The following is a 12,858-nucleotide window of genomic DNA, read 5'->3' on the forward strand; positions in this document are numbered from 1 at the left end:
AATTTTCATTAAAATTTTTTAATTGGCAAAGGTCTCCTCAGCATATTTCTCTGTTTATGAGAAATGCGTTATGATAAGATACTTTAGTCAAATACGAATATGTTTTATTAAATAGTATATATATATATATATATATATAATTAACAATACACAATTCACTTGTTTACAATGATTGTCGTCCTCACGGTTGAAGATTTTTACGGTATCATGCTTGTCGTGTTTTTTTTTTAACCTCCAACACTTTCAAATGTATTCTTCATTGAAACCATGATTTAGTTACATGCTTTACTTTTCACGAAGTAAATTGAACAACAAAGCCTAGTTAGCTTTCATTTACATTATTAATGAATTGTTCTGCGAGCTCTGTCGTAAAGCACCACATACAAACATCTTATAGCTTAATATTAATATGCCTATTAACCACATGTTGTAAAATAAACATCGTAATTAAATCTATTTGTATAACACAAACCTACAGTTCGAAAATGTTTTGGCGATGATGATTAAACTAGCCCTATCAAAACAGGCTTCCCAAGTTGAAAGTTAGGAGTAGACATTAAAAGCAGATGGAGGGTCGCCAAATGGTACATCCCCGACTTATCAGAAATAAAAAATCCAGACTTAATCAGATTAATTGAGATTATAAATTGTTGTTTGTCTCATAAGTACAAAGAAAATTTTCGTCTGTTTTATTATTTATGTATTAATTACATTATTACATTTACTCACATCAGGACGGACTTAACGAAGTTTAAAAGTTTGTGTTACGGCTATCAAGTGTATGAACGATGGAGGTTTTCCCTTCTATTTTTTTCGTGTTTTGTATTTGACTTAAGTAACTGTATACAGAAGAAAGTTTTAATATTTTATTTTATCATTTTGTTTGTGTCGGTAATTACGATTTATAATTTAAAAATATAATTCTTTAATGAGCGGTTCTTAGTTACGAAGATTTGTTTGTTTGTAATTATGCACAAAGCTAAACAATGGGCTATCTGTGCTCTGCCCACTACGGGTATCGAAACCCGGTTTCTAGCGTTGTAAGTCCGTAGACATACCGCTGTGCCACTGGGGGACAGTTACGAAGAAGAAAAGAAACTGCATTTGGCTTAGTTTAATTATTGTAATTGGCTCTTTTTATTTTTAGTAGACCAGGGATATACAGTTTATAGACCATGTCCTACTGTCTACGTTTCTATGCCTAAGTTTCAACAGGGGTAGGATTGTGCTTATAAGAGTGGTATAAATATCATAATCAGAAAATTTTCGAACTGTGGGTAGAGTTTATTAATAGGTTCCTGTATGAGTTTTACTCTATAATATGACTCTTATTTATATCGTTATAAAACATTATGGTAAATCTACTAACTTGAACTTAGAAGAGCAGTGAAGGGGCTTTTACACACCCTTTTTAATAGTGATAAATTTTCGGTATCATCGCACTGCCTAAAAATGCCCATATCAAAATGTTGTTTTGATGCATTCCCTTCCACTGCGGTTTCATATTGATTGTGGTTCTCAGAGTCTTGCTGATTTGTATCTTCAAATCATTCAATATATTGTGCTAAACCTACCGTGCGCTCTCCCGAGCAAGCACTCGGTTACAAATCATCGTCTTCATCTTCTTCTTGTTATTTTTATAATAACTGTTACTCTTCATAAAAAATCAAAAGAATGTTTAAAGCTCTTTGAAACATATGCTACTGTATCTTACTACGACAGTTAACAGTTGTGTTTTGCTAGGTTAACTTCAAGGGGTAATATCTTCTAAGCGTGATCAGTACTTCATGTAACCCAGTTGTTTCTTTAGGGAGTTTTGTTATAGCAATGTTTGTCTTTTTAAAAGCTAGCACTCAAATGACTAGGGAAAACAGAAAACTAAGTATCCAATTTGAGATAACAACTTTACTTAAACGTTGCACACCAACTGTTGAAGAATGATGAGTGAAAACATGTCAGAGTTTTCTGTACGCTTCACAGTGTGTTTTCACATATCATTGAACTGAGCAGCAATTCGTAGTTCATTGAAAGCCATGTAACTGGCTGATTTTTATGTTCATTCTTTAATTTTCTTTTTCACATAAACCACGCCTAAATAGGTCACTTGATATTTATTCTCAGCTGTTAAAAATCATTTACACCATACAAATGCATATCAACCCTATGGAGTAGCCTAAAAGTTTACTGCGTTCTCTTATGAACTGCATATTTGACTTTGTGTAGAATTTAGCTTACTTCGTACACTGTTGTGTCTGCAGCTGGCTCCATCTCACAACTAGTCGGAATACCCCTTTGTATATGTCAAAAGTTGCTCTTCACTGTATATTGGGCATAGTAGTTTGATACTATCCCACTGGTGCTACATCATTATAATCTAAGACATTTTTTAGACAATTGGTCACATCTCTGTTTTTAGTATCACTGACTTTCCTTTGGCTGTTGACGGTTTCTATTATCTGCTGGTCGATTTTTGTAGGTCCTTTGAATTTTTATTTCACACATACGATACATTAATTGTGATCCTTTTTTTAAATATGTATTTAGATTTTATTCAAGATTTTATATAATTCAAACTAAGCAATTTTACCCATATCACTTATTACATTGTTTACAACACTCAAAGCAATGCATATCCATATACACAAAATATTAATGCATAGACAAACACATCCAACTTACAAGCACAATTCATTCTTTATCAGCTGTTTCATATCGTGTGATAAACTACACAATTACTCACCAGCTGTTGCCTTTGAAACTAAGTTTTAATAGTACGTGTGAATAAATATGATAAAATGAATTACGTTATTACAAAAGTGAAATTGTTGGCCAATCAAGAAGTTTTCGAATTACACAGATTAACACCATATAAAAATGAACTCATAACCCCAATTTTATCCTAAATGTAGATGTGTGATTTTCTATTTATATAACACTTAAAACAACTACATATCAACTGTTTGTAGGTTGAACTTTACATTTTTTATTCAATGCATTATCGCAAGACAGCCTCATTGACAATACTAATTAATATAATGTTCCACTATATGCTTGAGTATACACATTCCTGACGTATTACCAATTTTATTCTAACTATTAAACATTATTGTCGGTCAATAAATTTAACGAACGTAGTGGATAACGCTTATGATCAAAAAGTGAGTGTAGTAGTGCTGCACAATTAAAGTCTTAAACCTAAACCCTAAACATTTCAAAATATTCAAATTGGACATCATCTCCCTGGTATCTAGTGATGGTGTTCTATACAGATATTACAGACACACCCAATAAATTATTCTTGTGCACGACGATATTGTACGCACTTGTTGGTTGAACATTTAGATTATTTTTCTATCTTACTTCCGTTCACAGTATCAGTTTATGTTAATTTAAGTTGGTTTGGAGAAATATTCTGATTTTTCTATAGAAAATTGAACGTCAAATGATGTGAGAATGATTCTTAACTAGCTTCAAGCAAAATTGGAGTAGACATCATGCAACTGAATATTGATTTACAGCGGAGTGGAAAATAAATCTTAGAACAAAAACAAGTGATAGAAGCTAAAAGTAATGGGTTAGAAGAGGGACTGATCGAACATGCCTAACGAAAAAACAGTGTATAATACTAGTCAACCTGAACATAAGAAATATAGAAGGACAAAAACTGAACAAAAAATAAGCTATTTGAAAAATAAAATATATTTTCATAACCTTGGCCATATATTTAAAGCTGTTAGAAATACAATGTGTGAGATGTTCATTGAAGTAAATCAGAAATTCTAACTGAAATCTGGTAGGGATTTTCACAGAAATCTGCAAGAAATTCACTTTAAAAAAGTGGAAGTCTTACAGGAGAATCTTATTTTCCGAAACTAGGATTTTCCCCATCAATAAAAGTATTATATAGCAAATATTCGACTGTAGTTTCAAGCTTTTCACTCGCTTATACTTATGCTACTTATGCAAGCGTTCAGTTGGTACTTGGTGACCTAAATGCAGCTTGTCAGAAAAGCTGCATATTCACCAACTCAGTCCTCACAGCCTGTCCTAAAACGTAATTTAGATTTCGTTTATTCTTGGTGTTTAATAACGTGTTCGTGAAGGCTTTATTTCCTTTACAAATATTTTATTTGGGATTACTTAAAGTGGTTTTAAAATACACTTTTGGCATCTTTAGTAAGTAATGCTATATAGTTAAATGCTTCTCCATGTTAAAAGATCCTTTTCAGTTTAATAAATAAGGCGAAATGTTTGAATTGGTGATTATATTAATCATACTTTATATACAATTCAGATTCTGTAGATGCTCGCTTATTTAATATATCTACCCAGTTAGACCTCTTGAGGTTCATCTAGTAGAGGAAGGACTCCATCTCTCAGCAGGAAAACCCGCGGAAATTGAATGTTATACAGCTGGTTCACGACCTCCTGCAACGATATCATGGTGGAAAGGGAATGTTCGGCTCATGACTGCCAAGTCAGTGGTTTCTGTTAATGGTAATGCTACAACTAGTATCTTAACATTCACGCCCAGTTTGGAAGATAATGGTGTTTACCTTTCCTGTGCTGCTGAGAATCGCCACTATTATTACCAACAACAACTTATATCAACCTAGTTGGTTAATAATTTTAAAATATTTTAACCTACATAAATATTAGAATGTGACTGCTTCAATTAATGTGTCACAGTTTACATTCATTCTCAGAACCAACTGCGTTTGTTTTAATGTAGAATAGCAATATAAACAATTGATAAATGTGTATAGTTATGTAGCTAAATGCACATGTGAGTGAACAGAAAACAACTCACAATGTATCTCCAGTTTAATACCATCTTCCATATCGCTTTCGGGCACCAAAAACTTTAGGAAACAATGGAAATATTTCTACAGATATTTAAGGTAAAAAGTACGATATCTTTCAGCAAGAAACCTAGTATTATATATATTGACTTTAAACAAATCCTAGCGAGGACTTGGTTTAACGATTCTTAGAAAAACGCCATCCTTTGGGTCAGTGGTAAGTTTTCGCATTTAAATACGGGTTTGAATCCCCGAGGTGGGCAAAGCACGGATAATCTATTGTGCAAGAATCAAAGTGCTCGCCTAGCCTTTATTGAGTTTTTAATAAAATATTTCCATACCACATAGAAATACTACAAATTTAGCATAATTTGTATACGCTGAATTCACCAATACACAGTGCACATTATTCTTTTAATACATAAGTGTACTTTTTGTACATTGAGCCGTAAAAATACCACGTTATACATGTGTTGTTTCTAATTAATAATACATAAAACGTTTTTTTTTCGTTTGTTTGTCTGTATTTTTAATTTTTAAGTCAATTACTTATGCAGCGTAGCTTAGAGTAATCTCAAACTCTACAGACCTACGTGTTGAAATATCTTGGAAAAAACAACTTACATCTTAGGTAAAGGAAAGGTAATTATGTATCTGTCACTTTATAGTAGTTCTGAAGTAAACATTGGAGAATCGCAATTGAGGCTGCTTCTGGGGAAAATTAGATTGATGATATGACAAAAGTAATTACATTTCAAGATCTGGTATTAGCTACGCTACTAAGTGAAACATTTATCTTAGTCTCCTATCTTGACAAGTGATTGTGCTAAACTTCAAACTCTGTTTATTTTCAATAAATATTTGAAAGTCTTATCGTGCTATAAAGAGAAAATTAGGAAAATAAACATGTTGCTTGTTAACTGAAAATAAAATAATTGTACAAAAAACAATTTGATTACACTAAGTAACATACAAATAAAACTACTTTAATTTCGTTCCTTACAATACAGTTGCCTTCCAATAACTCAACAGTAAATTTGAAGGCTTGTAGTGCTAAAAATCAGGTTTCGATACCCGTGGTGGGCACAGCCAGTAAAGCAGTTTTGTGCTTAACTACAAAAGTAAAACAAATACAACAGAGTTTAACACATTAAAAAGTACATTTTAAACGAAGGTGAATACAATCATCACACAATTTACAATATTATAAAATAACTATAAAATTAAAATAATTTAGTTATTTGGATCTCGGAAATATTAGTTTTGCGCCCTTGTTGTTAAAGGTATTTTTAGAAGGAACTCTAAATTTTAGAATTGTATATTTGGTAAAACAAAATTAGAGAATAGTTTAAAGAAATTTGCATTATGATGTGAATGTTGCATAATAATATATTTTTTATAAACAAATGTTTAAAATGTGTGAAACTGCATAAAATGTGAAGGTTCCAGAAATATCGATCCACCCACTTTACTATCACAAAGCAGATTTTGTTTCAAAACTTAGGCTATTTTATACATCCGTATTTTTGTGTGGAAACGTAAAAGAGAATACACGGGTTGACTCTCTCTAACAGCTTTCCCATAAGAAACAGTTTTATTTAGTTTTGAAATATCTTAAAACATATTGAGATGTAATGTATTACCAAATTTTCGTATATTTTTTATGAATTTCGTTCGAACATTCTAAAATCAATAAATATGAAGAGCTTAATAAGTATTATTTTTAATAATGATCTTTCTTTCAATAAATGTTCATACATTTATTTTTGTTTTGATGAAATTTTCTATATAGTATTTTCGGTTGAAAGAGGTTTGATCTAATGAAAACTCAATGAAACCTTTGTATTTAAAGTTTGTGTTTTCTATTTTTTTTTCCAGATGCTCCCCAAGTTTTTCTCCGTCTGGGAAGTAAGCTTCGTCATAGTCACATACAGGAAGGTAATGACGTATATTTTGAGTGCAACATTCGTTCTAATCCAACTGCAACGTATATAGGTTGGACCTTTAAAGGGCAAGAAATATTTACCAATACCACTTTAGGAATCATTGTAAGCAACCAGACTCTTGTTCTACAAAAGGTTCAATTGACCAATAGAGGACACTATACCTGCATTGCAACCAATAGTGAAGGACGTGGGGAAAGCAACAGCGTCTTCCTTAGGGTACAGTGTAAGCATTACACATACTTCTGAGATATATTTGTGAAGTGGATTGTTAACCTGATAAATAATCTTTAAAATATTTTAACTTATTTCATTTTACTAAATTAGCTACCAAGTTAAACATTTCATTTTCATTTTCAACTAAGGCATTCCAGACAGATCAAAATATTGTTTATGATTTTGTACTAGCTTCCATGAACTATCCCTAAAGAAAAAAAAACTTCAATGTTTTATTTTTCACTATTATACAGTTTTTCTTATTATTATTATTCTTTATTTTATATCAATCATTGTTACACCATCCTCCAGTAGGTCAGTGGTTAGTTTACGGACTTACAACGCTAAAATTCGGAGTTCGATTCCTCGCGGTGGACAGAACGCATTGTCTAGTTTTGCACTAAAAAAACAACAACATTGCTAAACCAGTTAGCATTCAATAAATCTCATATACTGTAATTGTTAGTGATATTGATGGCAATATATTCACTATTTTTACAAGATTCGAGCATGATCAAGTGGATAGGGTGACGGTCTGTGGGTTGCATGTTCCATGATTCACGTCATGTTGTCGAACAAAAATTGTGCTCTTCACTTTGAAACCATAAGAGCGTTGTACGAGTGATTGTAAAATCCCACTATTTGTTTAGACCATCCAAAGTGTTGGTTTTCGCCTGCCTATCAACTGAAAATTAGGGATAACTTTGCTCGTATTTTCTAAAAGCTAAGTAGTTCTTACAGACAAGTATCCCATATTCGTGGGTAAAAGTATTTTAATTTTATTTATCGATTATTACCACAGTTTAAAATTATACTAAATGCAATCAAAACCTCCAACAAGAAAAGCCATGTCATAAGTTCGTTTTCTAGCTTTGATTAATCTTCCCACTGTTATGCAATTCTAAATATAAGTTCATTTTCTTAGCTTTGATCAATTTTCTCACTCTTAGGTAAGTGTAAACAGCACAGGAGCTTCTTGACCACGTTTTATTCGCACCAACAGTAGCCGACATAACATCGTATTTTGAGCATAATTTAGATTTTGTTTTACATCAAAGTCATCTACTAAATACCCATTTCTGTTTTATAGGAGTATAGGATTTGATTGAGGATTAAATAAATATAATAAAAATTCAATATTACATTGCATTAATTTGTATTAAAAGTTATTCTTCGACTGTAGTCTAATGAAATTATAAAAACAAATATTGTAGAATATTATATGAAATGATATGGACTTGCATAAAAAAAATAATTAGATAGGTATGGTTTTACATAGCATGATTAAATCATGTACCTTCTTTTAGCTATATTTATTATCACTCTAAGTGAGACAGTTTTATGCCAATAAGTTATTCTGTGTAGTTTACTCTAAGCAAATGTTTGTTTGTTTTGAATTTCGCGCGAACAATGTGCAAATTAGAGATCTGAACAACAGTTCTTTGGTTACATTTGCTTAGGGCCCGGCATGGCCAGGTGGTTAGGACACTCGATTCGCAATCTGAGGGTTGCGCGTTCGAATCCCCGTCCCACCAAAAAGTAGCCCAATAGTTGGCGGTGGGTGGTGATGACTAGCTGCCTTTCCTCTAGCCTTACACTGCTAAATTAGGGACGGCTAGCGCAGATAGCTCTCGTGTAGCTTTTGCACATTTGTTAAGATATAGAATATTTGAAGATATACTAGTAATAATTCTGAGTAATAAGCATATGAAAGTCCTCAAGTTTAATGAACATGTGTAGATTAAATAAATCTATTAACTGAGATGAAACGTTCAAGACAAAGATTACTCTTCACACTAAAGGCAGTAAGTACAAAATTACCAAAAAAATAACCACAATTTTAAGATTATTCATTGTTTCTGCTGCGATCTAATATATTTTGTAAGTATGCTATTGTAGATAATAACCTTTTAGTCCGACTTTTACAAATTATGCTGAAAGGTTTAGGTAATATGCTTATAAGGCTCAACTAAAAATTTTGAAAGAATAGTGCATTTTCAACACGACTATAACACAGTTCTATATTACTGAATTCGCATTGGATGGCAAAATGCCCAGATTACCTTCACGAGTATGAAAATGCCGATTGTATATTTGTTTTGAACTATAAGCTGTGCTGAGTTATAAGTAGTGGTTCTTAGCGCTGAGTCTCCTAGGAACGACACATCACTTTCTGCCAGTAATACAAAAATTAAACAATATATATATATATATATATATTCTAAATCGAAACAATCATTATCCTGATTATTCATTTGTTTTCTTGAAAATTACCCAACTATTCAATAAACTACCAATGTTAGAAAAAATATACGCGGTTTAGTTTATCGTATCGCTCAAGATTTTAATGCAATTTAGTTTATTATTTGTTAATCTGAGTCTATAAAATAATTTTTCATTATTTAAGTAAAATAGAAATGTTTCCAGAAACAATTCAAATGGTATTTGTCTACTAGAATACTTTTAAATTGGCACAGTATCGCGTAACAGTTAATTCAAAATATATACTTTGTACATACATCATGAATAAATAGTGAAATATAATAGCAGTCTTCGCATTTATACTTGATATCATGAAATAACGGCAATAATTAGAATAACGAGAAATAACGTTATTTGGCCTTAATTAATAAACTGGTGTAACAAATATTATATTTATCGATTGTGCATCACTATTAAAGTACATTGTGATTTCTTATTGTTCAGCTTTAATTGATTATTTCTAATTAACTATTTCGCCTACTCTCATGGAGCATCTTTTTTGTTAAACTATTGCAAATAGCTTAATAGAAAACATACTATCACCATTTAGAAAAGAACGTTCTTATCAGATAAGAACTCGACGTTTCAGCTATAATTGCACTCATCAACTCAACTGGGTTGTAGAATGTGCTCCCTGTGAAACCTTTTATGACTATGTGTAACGAGGGAAACATGACATCCTTAGTAATACACTAATTTTGCACCGCTTAACTATCTGAATAGTAAAAGAGAGGGGGGGACCTCAGTCATACGTCGTGTCAGTAATTGCACACTTTGGACAACCTACCTATTGGAATGTTTATATATATCCAATAATATAAACGATTTATATTGTGAACAAAATATTTTTACTGCCGTTGTTGCATATTTATTAATAGACGAGATTTTAAGTGTTATTTGAAAAAATATTTCAATGTAAAACCATTTTGCATAAATGTCTAATTATTGTACACCTCGGTGGATCACTGGTATGACTGAGGACATATAACGCTAAAAACGTTGTTCGAACAGCGTGTGGGCTCAGCACAGTAAACTCGTTGTGTAGCTTTGCGCTTAACAACAAATGATACAAACAAAATATAATAACTGGGTTTACGAAAGCTTTACAACGATTTCAAATCGATATCAACCCCAGAGACTTTATGTTGTGTCACAGAACGAATGTTTGTCTAATAGAAAAATATGGATTTTAACTTTTGTTATCTTCAAAATTATATATTGTACTTACAAGTAGCATGAGTCATTTCTTGCATTATTGGATTGAAAAAAGTTGCTATCTGCATGAAATTTTTAAACAATCCCTTACCCACCTGCAAGCCAGAAACATGTATTTGTAATTATTTAAATAATGATTATTATATATTACTAATAAAAAAAGTCATAATAAATAGTGTTTCAAACTCTGTAAGCTTCTAATAGCCTTTTTTGTCATCTAAATTTCTTCACAACAATAATTGTATGATTCATTTTCATATATTAAATTTTAATTTTTTTAGTGAAAAAATGAACCTAGGCTGAAATTATTCCGGTACTCGATTTTCATGAAGAGAATAATAAACCAAGGATTTCTCACAAATATTTCTAACGAATAATCTAACATGATGCAAATAACGATGAAATAAAACTTTTAGATCTAAAGCACTATTTTCCACTTAGTTCACTGAACTTGAAATGAGAATTAGCTCTCCATCTAAAATGATGGTAAATATGTTATTTACAGTGCTACAACTTTAACGAGCCCCCAGTGGCACAGCGGTATGTCTGCAGACTTACAACGCTAGAAACCGGGTTTCGATACCCGTGGTGGGCAGAGCACAGATAGCCCTTGTGTAGCTTTGTGCATAATTAAAAACAAACAAACAAACTTTAATGATAATTTATTGTTGTTAAATATAAGCTCTATCGTGAGGAATTTTCGTTCCTATAAGCGACGACTATTATTATGTAGTTATTTGTTGAACTGTATTTTATAATTTACAGTGTTAAATGCATTTAAGTATAATTATGATAAATTTTATGACACAAGTGAAAAATTACAACTCAGTTAAGAAATACTAAAATATTACTTAATTATATAAATACATTAAACCACAAAGGACGAAAATGTATATGCTTAGACATATCAGTACAATGTACAAAATAAGGTATAGTATGTTTTACATATATACATATATATATATATATATATGAAATATATGGAATATGTATAGCAGTTTGTAATGTTATTCATTCAACCCAAACAACCTACATCACTACAGATATTTTAAAAGTAGTTAACCCTAATGTTATCAATTATTTATTGGGTATTACTCAGAATATTTGTATTTTGAAAATTGTAAATTTTCTTATAAACAAGTTCGAACAATCTGGTAAAACAAAGTGAGCCCAAACATTGTTTCGATATATATATATATCAAGCAGCTCATGTGTTACTTTTACTGTAAAAAAGAACATTATAAACTCCATTTCCATAAACAACAGCTCGTTAATCTATGAGGTCTGGTCTTGTTGTTTGGTTGGCTCTTGTAAATGATGAAGAGTGGCATTCTTCTAATAGTTTTATGCCAGTCACACGCCGAGAATAAAATCCGAGAAGACTACAATTTGGGTTATGAATTATTCTTAACAATATATATAATGCATATGACTGCTATAGTATGAAATCCACATTAAAATACAACTGTTTAGATAATAAAATATATATTTTTTACTTTTAAATATTTAAGGAGAGCATTATGTTAAAAATAGCTTAATTTTATAGTTTTTTTAGAAAATATTTTTGTAATTGAACGCATATCTTAAGGTATGTGTTAATAGATTGTTTGTTTGTGTCTAAGATTAAACATTTGACTGGAAGTACTGTATGATACAGATTGATAATCGCTCTATATAAGAAAGTCGTATCTTTGAATAATGTTACGTTAAATGTTACGTACGTCATGTTACAGAGTATCTTGCAGCATTAATTACTATCAAGTACCTAACGTATTAAATTATTTTACTATTATTAAATACAAATAAAAGTACCCGTCCCCAGTGAAGGAAAAGTTTAATTTAAAGTATCAATTTAACTTATTTCATTGACTTTAAAAAGGTTATCTGTGTAGCACTGTTGGTTTTATTCACAGATAAAACTATGAGCTGCTTATACCGAACACAGCGAAAAGTAATTTTTCAGTCATGCTAAGAGCCGCTAAACAATAGCATACGGTAAATCTACATTTATATTCTTTAAGTACGTCACATTTTGAAATGGGAATGCTAGTGTGATTAATTCCTAATCATTTAGTGTAGAATATCCTGCTTGTGAAATAAAATTTGGCATCAACATTATTCATTTCAAAAGTGAATGTTGAGCTTTGCATGCGTGCGTAGCTTTTCAAACGGGAGAAAGGCGAACGCTCGGACAGACAACACTGTTCGCAGTGTATACAACATACAGGTATATAATGATATTTAAACTGATACATAAACTGCATATCTGAGTGTATTTTTCTTTATCTAACCTATATAAATATCAGTGTGTGTCACGTAACGTCGCGCTTGATTTCTTGAATAGGAAGAGCCATAAAAGCCAAAATGCATTTATCCAGATAGAATAGTTCGATTACTGTCTGCCCTGTTACGTATTAGAA

General features: G+C 31.3%; 1 protein-coding gene across 1 annotated transcript in view; it reads left to right on the forward strand.

The window, feature by feature from the left end:
- Positions 1-12,858, forward strand: part of LOC106476016 (hemicentin-1-like) — a 209,307-nt gene that overhangs the window by 156,610 nt on the left and 39,839 nt on the right. The window contains exons 6-8 of the mRNA XM_013936691.2: positions 4,333-4,615; positions 4,767-4,786; positions 6,681-6,971. Of these exons, the coding sequence (XP_013792145.2) occupies positions 4,333-4,615; positions 4,767-4,786; positions 6,681-6,971 (594 nt within the window). The remainder of the gene's footprint in view (positions 1-4,332; positions 4,616-4,766; positions 4,787-6,680; positions 6,972-12,858) is intronic.

This window comes from Limulus polyphemus, unplaced genomic scaffold (assembly GCF_000517525.1).
Source record: "Limulus polyphemus unplaced genomic scaffold, Limulus_polyphemus-2.1.2 Scaffold151, whole genome shotgun sequence".
In the NCBI taxonomy this organism is placed as follows: domain Eukaryota; kingdom Metazoa; phylum Arthropoda; class Merostomata; order Xiphosura; family Limulidae; genus Limulus; species Limulus polyphemus.